The 11,853-nt window shown below is 58.0% G+C and overlaps 1 protein-coding gene across 1 annotated transcript; it reads right to left on the bottom strand.

Annotated features, from left to right (window-relative positions):
- Positions 1-899: 899 nt before the first annotated feature.
- On the bottom strand, positions 900-2,704 carry LY6H (lymphocyte antigen 6 family member H). The gene is made up of 3 exons (XM_079902079.1): positions 2,584-2,704; positions 1,750-1,869; positions 900-1,439 (listed from the first exon to the last, which is right to left on the bottom strand). Exons 1-3 carry the CDS (start codon positions 2,648-2,650, stop codon positions 1,204-1,206), a joined length of 423 nt encoding a protein of 140 aa, XP_079758205.1. The 5' UTR covers positions 2,651-2,704; the 3' UTR covers positions 900-1,203.
- Positions 2,705-11,853: the final 9,149 nt, after the last annotated feature.

Genomic DNA, 11,853 nt, shown 5'->3' with positions numbered 1-11,853 from the left:
GAGGGATGAAGAAGAACTGGCCGAGAAAGCCTGGAGTGGCTGCCGAGCGCCCGTGGTGAGCCTAGGCCACAAGATGAGCCTCGTGGCCAGTGGGTGTGGAGGCTGGGCTGGACTCAGGGGTGCAGGGGCTAACTGAGGGCTCACTGCTGGAGCAGGAAGGGCCAGGAAAGCAGCAGCAGCCTCAGGTTGACCTCCACGGTCAGCCTCCTCCCACGGGAAGCACCCAGGCCATCTGTGCCATACCATCGCCTGGTCAGGGGACTGGCCCTCGAGATCCTACCCACGGCGGCGCCCAGCTCAGGGTGGAGGCGGGGGCGCGCCTGCTTCTGGGTCTGGGCCCTCGAGGTCCGCGAGTGAGCCTGAAGGGGCCCCGACAGCTCTCAGGGCAGCTGATCACCACCCAGCGGGGAGAGAGCTCTGGAGACCTACACACGGGCGTGTCTGTATGTTCCCGTGCGCACGCACACGTGGACCTGTGCGGAGCTGCCTGCGCTGGGGCACACCGCTTCAGGGTCTGCTGTGACGCGAACGTGTCAGTGGGGGCGTGTGGGGCACCTGTGGGCACAAGTACGTGACGACGTGAGAGCGTGGTGTGGGTGAGGAGTGTGCCCTCTGCGGGCGTAGGTGTGAGTCTGGGCACGGCCCCGTCCCCGGTGTGTGCACACACCGTTGCAAGGCCTCGCCCTCAGGCCCACCCTGTGACTTTGCTCATCTCAACTCTCACCGCCCCTCAGGCTGTTCCCAAACTTTACCAGGCCCACGGTCCCCTGGCACCTCCATACCACAGCCCCCAGGGGACGAACGCTGCCCTCCCTGCTCCCGCCCCCTGCCCTTTCTCTGCCAGGAACCCCCCCCCCCCAAAAAAAATCCCCACCCAGGCTCAGGCCCTGGTCTCTGGACTCAGAAGTGACTTTACTTCTCCGTAGAGGATGCCCTCACAGCCAGGCTGTCGGGCGGGGCCTGGCTCAGCCTGGCTTCCCCTCCGAGGCCCGGGGTCCCAGCCTCCTGCTGGACGCCTGATTCCTGGAGATGTCCTGCTGGCTGGGACTTGGAGCTGGTGGAGAGACAGGGAGGGGCGGGGGCCACAGACTGTGGACAGGCCAAGGCTGCCCCCAGCTTCAGCCAGGCCAGGCTGCGGAGGGGGCAGCCACAGGCTCAGGTCTGGCGGGACGAGTTCAGAAGCTCTGCGGGAGGGAGGGGACCTCAGGGCCCAGCCCAGAGGAGGGTGGGCCCCAGGCCGAGCAGGAGTCCCCCCGCCAGGGCCCAGGAGCTGCGCCCCGCCAGCGCCACCCCGTTGCACAAATCCTTTTCACAGCAGTCCACATCTACTTTCAAGATCCCAGAGTTAATGAAGCCCATCAGATAGTCTGAGAAAAAGTGCCGCTTCACGAAGTCGCAGGACGAGGCACACATCTTGTTCACAGAATGATCCTTCCTGCCTGGGGAGGAGGGAGGGGAGCCTGGGATTCGAGCCCCACAGGGCCCTTTCTGCCTGGTGCCCAGGACCCAAGCCAGGGACCCTCCAGGTCAGTTCAGGACCCCAGAACAACAGAACTGAGGCTTCAATCCACCCACACTGTCCCCAGCTACATGAAAAGGGCCACAGAAGGGCCAGAGAGGGTCAGGCACCTGCTGACTGTCACACAGCAGGGCAGTGCCCTGCCCCCAGACCCATGCTCTCGTCCGAGGCCAGAGGGACTCTGATGACAGCGCCGACCCCTCCCCACCCCAGGCTGGAGCCTGACTTACTGCTACTGGGATCTGTGATCCGGACACTGGCGCACACCGTGTCTGCCGGCGGGCACTGCTTCGGGGTGCAATGACTGGAGTTGGTGGTCAGCGTGCAGTCCTGGCACCACAGGCCATGAGCTGGGCAGGGCACAGAGAGGAGGATGACCAGAGGGACAGGGGTCCAAGCCAGCCAGCCCCTTGCGTCCTCCCCACCTGCCTCGCTGCATGTCCTAGGAGAGCCATGCAGCTGTAGGAGGCCGGCACTCCTTGACCAGGAGTGACCAGGCCAAACTAGCACCCGGAGGACAGGCTGGGACGACCTGTGTGCCTTTGGGCAGGGTGGGGTGAGGGTGCCACCACTGGGACTCCGGAAACCCCTATGCACCCCCCCGGCCCCACACACACGCACGGTGCGTGCGCACACAGCCACGAGGATCACACCTATGGTGCCCTCCTGCACACTCCTACCCCCTCACACACACCCCCACAATCTAGTTGGTTCTGTGGAGGAAGAACCAAACAGGACTTGATGGGAGGCCAGGTGGGGCTCTGAGAAGAGATGGAACCCAAGCAAGCCGGCACTAAGGCGGGAGCAGCCGCTGGACCAGGGCCCAGGAGGAAAAGGACCCATGCCCTCAGGAGCCAGGAGAGACCCGCGCCGCTGGAGCTGGGGCAGCGCCAGCAGGGGCCACACAGGCGAGCGCTGGGCTGGGGTCGCTGGGTTCCGGAGGCGGTGTGTGTCTGATGGGCACCGTCAGAGAATGGCCGCCCCACACCTGGTTCTCTCCGGAGCTGCCTCATACAGGCTCTCAGGCGACCTGGCCTACCCCCGCCAGCCGCCCCCAGACTCACCGGGGCCAGAGCACAGCAGAGCGGCCAGCAGCACCAGGCCGAGGCCCTTCATGGCCGCAGGCAACATGCTCCAGGCGGGCCTCAGGAAGGCGCGGGGGCTGCAGGCTGGGGTCGTCTGGGGCACAGGCCTGGCAGGGAGAAGCCTCGATCAGGAGACCAAGTCCCGGCCCAGCTCGAAGGACCCTCCCCTTTTCTGGCATCCTAACGCAACCTCCTCCCGGGAATCCAGGGCCAGGGGTCGTCCGGGAGCTCTCAAAGCCCCACCCCCAGCCCATCCCCCAGAGCATCCACCATCACTGCATCCCCCCCCCCCCCCGGGGAAAATAGGTCTGCCCTCTCCGGCAGGGTGACAGCTCGAAAGGCCCGCACCCCACGCTCCGCACCTGTGGGTAGGAGGGTGGGTCGGGAGGCGCGTCTTATCCCTGGGGAGCGATAGGTGCGTCCGGAGAGGAAAGGGCAGGACAAGATGCGAGTGGACAGTACCTGCCAATGGGGGGAAGGGCGGGCGCCTCGCCCCCACCCCACCCCGGGCGGGGGGCGGGGGGACCGGGAACCCGGCGCGGAGCCTCCTCCCCTCGTCTCCCCGTGCGAGCCTCAGCTCTCACCGCGGATCTAAGCGTGGAGCGCGGGCCTCAGGTCGGGGGCGCACTCACATCCCTGGGGTGTCGCGACTCCGGGGCTCCGGGAAGCGCGGGCGGCGCGGGGAGAGGTGCCCTTCGGTCTCCCTGTGGAAGGGAAGCCGGGTGCAGCCTTGTCTTTCGGGGAACGCAGCCGCAGACACGGACCCCGCGCGAGGGGCGGGGCGGAGCCGGGGCGGGGGCCGCGCGGGGGAGCGGGGGAGGCTGGAGACTCAAGGACTCAGGCGTCTGGGGCTCAGGGCCAGCGCCGGGTCACCGTCCCGGGCCGTCCTGGGCCCCTCTGGCCAGCCGGCGCCCCGCTCGCCAGCGCGCGCCAGCCCTCTCCGGCTCGGGCTCCCTCCACCCGTTCCTGGGCGCTCCCTCCACCTCTACCTCCCCCCGCCAGGCGTGGGCAGGATCCCTCCCCCCTCTGCTTGGCTGAGATCCCCTTGGAATTTCTCGGAAGAAGAACGTTTACTGCGAAAGGAAAGGACACGGCACAAAGACGCAGAGAGGGAGGGAGGGAGTAACGGGTGGCAGGTGCTAGCGCAGGGCCCTGTTCACAGCCCTTGGGCCCTCCGCTCCCCAGCCCCATCACGGTCTCGATTGTTCGAGGCTATTCTCCTCCCCGGAGCACCCGTGACGACCCCACCAGCAGCGGCAGCCCCAGGGACTGCTGCCTTCAGCCACGCCCACACTCAAGCGGGCGAGTCCCAAATCCTGGTCTGGGCGTTCAAGGTCCTCCGCTGCCTGCTCTGGCCAGTTTCTCAGCTTTGTCTCTCGTCTTCCGGTCCCACCAGGCGTTAGTCGTGCTGTGCTTTTGCATCTGCTGTCCCCTGTGCCTGGAATCGGTCTCTGCTGGGTGCTGAGTAAACGAAAGCTACCCTGCAAGTGCTGGGGTCGTTCCTTCAGTCCTGCCCTCATTCGTCCAACAAATATCTATGCAGACAGCCCGGGACCACCCACTGGTGTGTGGCTTCAGGTATGCTGTGTGCCCCCCCCCACCGTGAGCCTCAGTTCCTGCGTCTGTAAAATGAGGGTGTTGCTAGTAACCACGTGGAAGTGTGTGAGGGTTACACGAGACCCACAGGGAGAGAGCTCACCGTGCACCTGGCCCAAGGCGCGTGCCAGCGAGACGGAAGGCAAGCAGGGGACAGCTGGGCAGCTTGACAGGGGCTACAGAATGGGGTGAGCAGTAAAGGGAGAGCCCTGGGGGTGTGGACAAGGCCTCTCTGATGGAGCCGGTGAGAGTGGAGGAGGAGAGCTGGCAAGCTTCAAGGTAAGAGCGAGCAGGAGTTTTGGGGCAGCGGGAAGGGGAGGGGGGCGGTGGGGATGGCTCAGGCCACAGCAGAGAAAAGGGCTGGATTTTGTCCGAAAAGCTCTGGAGCCAGGCAAGGCCTGAGGCTGGGCAGAGTCCACAGCCAGTCATCCTTGTCAGAACTGACACATGCATTTCAGAGTTAACACACAGCCTCCCCATGGGACTGGGGGCAGGGCAGACATCCTGGATGCCCTGCCACGAGGCCAGCCTGTATCCCTTTTGGTCAGCTGGATTCTGACTCCTTGTGCAGGTATAGGGTGGATGTGGGTGGCACTTGGGCGGTGGGGAGGGGGTCCCTGCTGATCACAGCCAACTTACTCCTGGACTAGGAATCTCTAGTTCTGTCCAAAGTTCTGTCCAGATACTTGGAAGATCCCTGCCAGACCTAAGGCAGGGCAGCCCACATCTGGGACAGGTGGTGTGTGGGGCAGGCTCTCAGAGCCCCCAGCGACCCCCTGGTATTCTTGTCCTCGTGCATCCCTTTTTTATTTTATTTTATTTTTTTGCCACTCCGCACAGCTTGTGGGATCTTAGTTCTGCAACCAGGGATCAAACCTGGGCCTTCGGCAGTGAGAACGCAGAGTTTTAACCACCGGACTGCCAGGGAATCATCCCCTCCCCTTGAGCATGGCTGGACTCACTTGTGGTGAAAACAGTGTGGCACAGGTGACAGGATGTCACTTCTGAGGTTGGATTGTTAAGACCGTGGCTCTGATGCGGGCGCTGCCTCTCGCTCTCTCAGATTGCTCACCCTGGGGGAAGCCGGCTGCCGTGTTCGAAGGCAACCCTGTAAAGAGGGGCCGAGGCCTGCGAACAACCACCCAAGGGAGCTTGGAAGTGGACCCCCCCCACACACCCAGCTGAGCCCTCAGATGAGATCACAGCCCCAGCCGACAGCTTGACAGCAACCTCGTGAGAGAATGTGAGCCCGAGGTCCCAGCACCTGGGTTCCTGACCCACAGACACTTCGAGAGCATGAACGGTGTTGTTTTAAGCCCCTAAGTTTGGGGGTAATTTGTTATGCAACAAAAGACAGCAGGTGAGTAGGGACTGGATTGGGCATGACAGGGGCAGAAGCCAGATGTCCAAAGAGTCATGCCCGAGGAGTCTGGGGCCAACGCTGGGGAATGCAGCTCTGGGCCTGCTCCTCAGAGAGCAAAGACTCTGCTCTCCCCATGCTGGGCTTGGTTGCCAGGGGGACAGAGATCCCTAACCGGGCTTCTGAGCTACTCTGCCTTCCTCCCAGTGCACGTGGGATGGTGTCACCCTACCAGGATTTTTGCAAACAAGAATAACAATCAGTCTTGATTAGCAGAAGAAAGAGCAGAATGTGCCCACGTGTGGCCCTGGCCCTTTCAGTCTGGACAGCCCCCCCATGGAGCTGGTGACTGCTGGCCTTGACCTCCCTCCTCCCAGACTGACCTGGCCCAGATGCCCAGATGCTGGCAAGGGGCGCCAGGGTCTCACCCTGCCCAGAGACCCTCTGACAAGTACCCACAGCCTGGGGTGACTATGTGGCTGTGGCCCATCTCATGCTCTCCTCAGGGTCCGGATGATTGCTGGCCAGCTGTCCCCACAGCAGAGCCGCTTCAGGTGGTCAGGACCACGGACAGCGTCAGAGGCTTGCGTTCTCCACCCACCGGCCGCTGCTGCGCATCTGGAGTTCTGAAGCGCACAGAAGCAGGGGACTGGCCTCTGGGTCAGGCCCTGGCAGGAGAGGGGCAAGGTTCAGGTAACACCTGAGCTGTGCTGCAGGGTTTTCTGCCTTGTATTTTGGCCGACGCCATCAGAATCCCTCCAAGCCGTCCAAGATTGTAGGTGTGGCTGTGACCCGACCACCCTCCCTCACGGAGAGGACCAGCCTAGGGTTGACAGGGACATTCACACAGCGAACACTTCCTGCAGTGCTGCTGAACTCGGGGAGAGAGAAAGCCTCTGGGCCCCGAGGACCCCCAGAATAGTGGGGAGAAGCCAACAGGCTGAGCGCTGGGAGCTAAATGGTGGCCCCAGAAAAGGTGTCCACCTCCTAACCCCTAGAATCTGTGAAGGTGACCCTGTTTGGAGAAGGGGTCTTTGAGGGTGGGACTAAGTTAGGGATCTCAAGATGAGGCCGTCCTGGATTTGGAAGGCAGGGCCCATCTCCAATGTCTGGCGTCCTTATAAGATAGAGGAGAGGGACAGACACAGAGAGAGGCCACAGGATGGAGGCAGAGACCGCAGGGATGAGGCCACAGCCAGGGACACCTGAAGCCCGCAGAAGCTGGAAGGGGCAGGAAGGATCCTCCCATGGAACCTCTTGGTTGTTTTAAGCCACAAGAGAGTGATTTGTTGCAGCAGCTGCAGGAAAGCAGTACAGAGTGCGATAGGCGCTGTGAGAGAAGAAGGTGCCCCTCCCCCAGACCCGGCTGGCCATCCTGAGCTCCGAGTCCCCGGGGACGCCTCCTGGGCTGGGCAGACAGCAGGGCGCTCCTCTCCCACTCACACTCAGATCGTCCGGGAGGGACAGGCAGCTGCCCCCCACCCCGGGATCCAACCAGACCAGTGCAAGGAATGGTGAGCCGCTTGGCCTCATCCTCACACAAAAACACCCCAAGTCACAGGGAGTTGACCCCATGTGGACACTCCTGGGTGTCCCTGCCCTGGGCGCTCTTTGGGGGTCTGTTCTCATACATGCACTCAGGAGGTTTCATCCGTGGCCAGCCCCAGGGACCCCAGACCCCAGGCCCTGTGGCCAATATGACCAAACGTCAGACTCAGATGAACCACAAATAGAGGTGTATAACACCTGATGAGCGCTACAACCCCCAATAGATGGGGCAGACCCTACAGGACTGACAGGACTGACCCTAAAGGACTAACAAAAACAGAAACAACACTCCTGATTGCCGTGACCCTGATTGATTAAATCATTGGCCATTGACAATCGATTCAACCTCCAGCCCCTCTCCCCTCCCCGGACATCTGGGGGTGGGACTGAAAGTTGGAACCCTCTAACCACAAAGTTGATTCTCCTGGCAACCAGCCCCCTCCTTAGGTAACCGAGGGGCTTTCCAAAAGTCACCTCATTAATATGACAAGAAACACCTTTAAGACTCTGGTCACTTAGGAAATTCCAAGAGTTTGGGGAGATTTGTGCCAGGACCAGGTGAAGACCAATATGTTTCCTGTTATCAATCACAATATCACAAGGCTCTACTGTTGTGAACATTTGGACATTTTTATAGTAAGATGTTTGCATTTTCCATAATGTGCACGTGGCGAGGGGCTGGACCCTGTCCCTATATGGCTCAGTGACTGCATGAGAATGATTTTTTAAATTCCCCAAATTTGTGCCACTAACTAGATTTGTCTTCCTTTAAGTTAGTCCGGATCTAGGAGTCCCAAAAGGGGATACTGGGACCGGTCACAGGGGGAAATGGGAGTTTGGGGATAGAAGGACCTGGGTTCAGGTCCCAGCTCTGCTGTAATACAGGTTTGTTTTGTTTTGCTTGTATATCTTTTTACTTTTAGAGGGTTTTTTTTCTTATTACAAAAGCAATCATTGTTGTCAGCATTTATAGTCTTGACTGCACTATCTTGACCAGGTCTTGAGGCCTTGGCTAGAGATGGTCATTTCCCCTTCTTGAGCAGCCATTTAAGTGCACACCCAACCTCTTTCCTTAAAGCCTCACACTCCAGGCCACTGTGCACCCACCCTAACCGCCCCATGCCGGGTACCAGGCAGTGAGGAACAGCCCAGTGGTCCAGCTGACCCCCAGCCGCAGGCCACACACGCTGCCCCAGCCTGCAGTACCCCGCGCCTGGGTGCAACCCCGTGTGGCCACACTCTAAGTTACAGAGTTCTGCCTTTCTTTCTCCCGGTGTCATCCTGCTGGGTCCCGCTATCAAAAGAAATTTTGCATCTTATGAAACAGACATAGAAGGACCGGGGTCCCAGCTGTGCTGCTCACCAGCTGTGTGACCTTGGGCAATTCTCTGCTCCCCTTGGTTTTCCCATGTAAAGATGGGATCCCTGATGCATGCGGTCAGCACGTGGGCTAAGTGAGAGGATGCAGGTAGAAATCTTAGTAAAACGTCAGGCTTCACAAATGCTCAGATGATTCCTCCCCGACACTTTGTCCATATCTGCACCTCTAACCCAGCTGCGGAGGCTGTGCATGGCAAGCGTCATTCTGATTGGACAATGACCGTGAACACCACTAGGCCCCATTGCTTCCCTAATGTCCATCCACCCTTTTCCTGGACAGAATCCAAGTTTTGTCCAGGTGCGCACCTTTCTGTGAAGGCGACCTCTGCCCGGGGTAAATCCTTCCTAGTGTCAGCCAGGTGGGGTGAAACATCGGTTGGTAATTAGTTGAGTCAAAGGCTTAGAAAGCAATTCTGGCCAAAGAGGATGTCTGAAGGGAGGGTTATGGAAAAGGTCCCTCACCGTAAAGGAGAAACTCGGCCGACCCTGCTCTCAGGAGGACAGAGTCGTTTGTGGCAGGTTCATGCTCCCACTGAAGACAAGAAAAGGCAGATAAATCACAGAAACCATCTTTTAAGACACTAGAAACCTGGAGAAGCAATAAGGACAAGAGGGACTAAAATTCCCGAGGTGGGAAATCTGTAGACTCGACCGGAAAATTCATCACCACCTCCCCCGCTGTCTTGGGGCTGCCGGGAGCCTGTGGATCTGGCTCTGGCCAAGGGAGAGGCCACTCCTAGGGGGAGAGGAAACAAGCAGAGCTTCTGGCAATGACGCAGGGCAGGAAGGACAAGACCGGAGAGTCGAGAGGCCTCTAATGTATGGTTGGTCTCACACAAATTTTAGAATCCGTTCATCAATTTCCACACCCAGAAAGTTAAAAACACAATGAAGCACCACTACACACGCACCAGAAGGGCTAAAATTTTTAAAAACTGACAATACCAAGTGTTGGCAAGGTTGTGGAGCAACCGGAACCGTCTTGCAATACTGGAGGAAACACTTTGGGAAGACATTTGGCGATACCGACTGAAGCTAATCGTACGTATATTCCACCTCTGGTACCTGCCCAATGGAAATGAGGGCTTATTTACACCAAAACATGTGTAAAGTATGTCCAGAGCAGTGTCCTGCATAAAAGCCACAACTGGCCAAATGCCACCAGCATTAGACCAGGCAACGGCCCTGGTAGTTCTGGACGATGGAACACAGCACAGCAACAAACATGGGAGTGGATGGACTGCCAGTACGTACAGCTGTGTGGGTGATTCACAGAGCAAGACTGGACAGGAGACGTGGGACACAAAGTAGCTGATGCCGTTTACACAGGGTTTAAAAAGGAACAATTTGTGAGGAACTTCAGGGGATAGATTCGGGCAGGAGGGGCACGGGGAGCCTTCCGGGTTTCTGGAATGCTCTGTATCCTGATGTGAGTGGTGGCTACATTGCATATCTATGTATATATATGCTACATATATGCATATCTATCTATATATATGCTACATATATGCTACATATATGGTATATCTAGATCTAATTTCATCAATCTGTACACTTAAAGTTTATATACTTAGCCGTATGTAAATTATATCACAATTCTTTTCATGAAGGAAACAAAGAGACATCTACAAGCCTGTTCAAAGCAGTACTATTTGAAACAGCCACAAATGGAAAATCATCCAAAGCTCGTCCACTGTAGGGTAGATGAATAACTTGTGGTGTATTCACGTGACACAATACTGTGTAGCAGTTGAAAGAGGCAAATGATATCCAGCCACAGCAATACAGATGAATCTCAGAGGCCTTGAGGAAAAGAAGCCAGACCGGGAAGAGTATGATTCCAATTATACAAACAGGCGCTACTAATCCACCACATCAGACGTCAGTATGCTGCTCACCCGTGGGGGTGACTGAAGGGGACATGACAGGGCCTCCTGAGGTGCTCTTCGTGAACTGTTTTCTGATCTAGAGGCTGATTACATGGATATTTTCACTTTGTAAAAATTCATCAGCATGAATTTGTGATTGGAGCATTTTTCTCTATGTTGGTTATAACTAAAAACAAACAAAATCATGGCATGAGAAATGGGTCCCCTTCTTCTCTGGGTTGTCATGCTTGTATGTGATGTCTGGAACTGCAGCAGCCACCTTGTGAGCTTGAGGGGCGTTATTCCAAAAACTGATGATTACAGAGTGAAGAGATGCAAAAACTCTTGTGCTGTTGAGTCACTGAATTCAAGAGTCATCCTGGGTCGGCAGACGCCAGGTCTTAGCTGACTGAAGTCACGACAGCCAGCAGAGGTCAGCACCATCAGTTTTCTGGCCCAGTTAGTCTGGTGGCTGATTGTTCGAGGGGCTTCGAGCCCTGTAACATAGCTCAAGAATGTGCATCAGGCTATTCTTTACCTTTGAAGCAGAACTGGGAGTCTTGGTGACTTATCTGTCATCTCTGTTATGGTTAAGTTATTTCCCTGGCCTGGTCAAGGGCAAGCACTGTGGCCAGGCTTAGATCACAAAATAGCTTAGGCCTAAAATGGCTTCTCTTATTGATCTTGAGGGGCTGCAGGGTACAGTGGCTTGAAGTAGGATCTTAGTTTCCTGACTGGGGATCAAATCCAGGGCCATGACAGTGAGAGCGCTGAATCCTAGCACTAGACCGAAAGGGCTAGCGGACTTAAAGCGGGGCCTAGGTTCTTGTAGCGGCCTACGGGTCCACGAGGGTCAAAGAAGAACAGCAGTGATCCCGAGCGGTCACCTGGCATGAAGAGCCCACTGAAGGCGAGGCTGGGGCCGCGGAGGCAGCACCACCACGAGGGGCGCGTGGAACCAAGGACCACGGATGTGGTGGCTGCTCTCCACGCACTGGACGCTTGAAGAAGGAGAATGGCAAGTCCCAAATCTCTGACTCATGATGCAGACTGAGAGCCAGGGTTTCGGTGAAAGGAGCTGGTTTCCTGCTTCTGGGGGCTGAGCGCGCCAACGGCGGGGGGCAGCTGCTCACGCAGGTTCTGCTTTACAACAGCCAACACCCACCAAGTCTCAAAGTGAAGTTAGAACGTGGATCAGGACCCGAAGGGTTCCAGGGGCATCCTGAATACCCGCCCTGAGCCTGCCTTCTGGCCAAAGCAGCCCCCCCCAGCGTCCGCTGCCCCCTTGAAGACCCTGGGGGAACCATGGAGCACAACAGGGTAGAGGTTTGGAGTTTCAGTGGTGGGTGCTGCCCTTGCACCCAGATGGGTGGAGAAGTGCCAAGGGTTGGACACTGGTTCCCCAGCCCAGAGGAGGGGCGGTCACTGCCGTCCTCAGCACGAGCCCCTTTTGTGCCTTGAGGTCACCCCTTGCCCTGAGAGGTGCATGGTGCCCAC

The sequence above is a fragment of the Stenella coeruleoalba genome (assembly GCF_951394435.1).
Source record: "Stenella coeruleoalba genome assembly, chromosome: 17".
Taxonomy (NCBI): domain Eukaryota; kingdom Metazoa; phylum Chordata; class Mammalia; order Artiodactyla; family Delphinidae; genus Stenella; species Stenella coeruleoalba.
The sequence above is the reverse complement of the archived record's forward strand: the minus strand, read 5'-3'. Positions and strand labels throughout refer to the sequence as shown.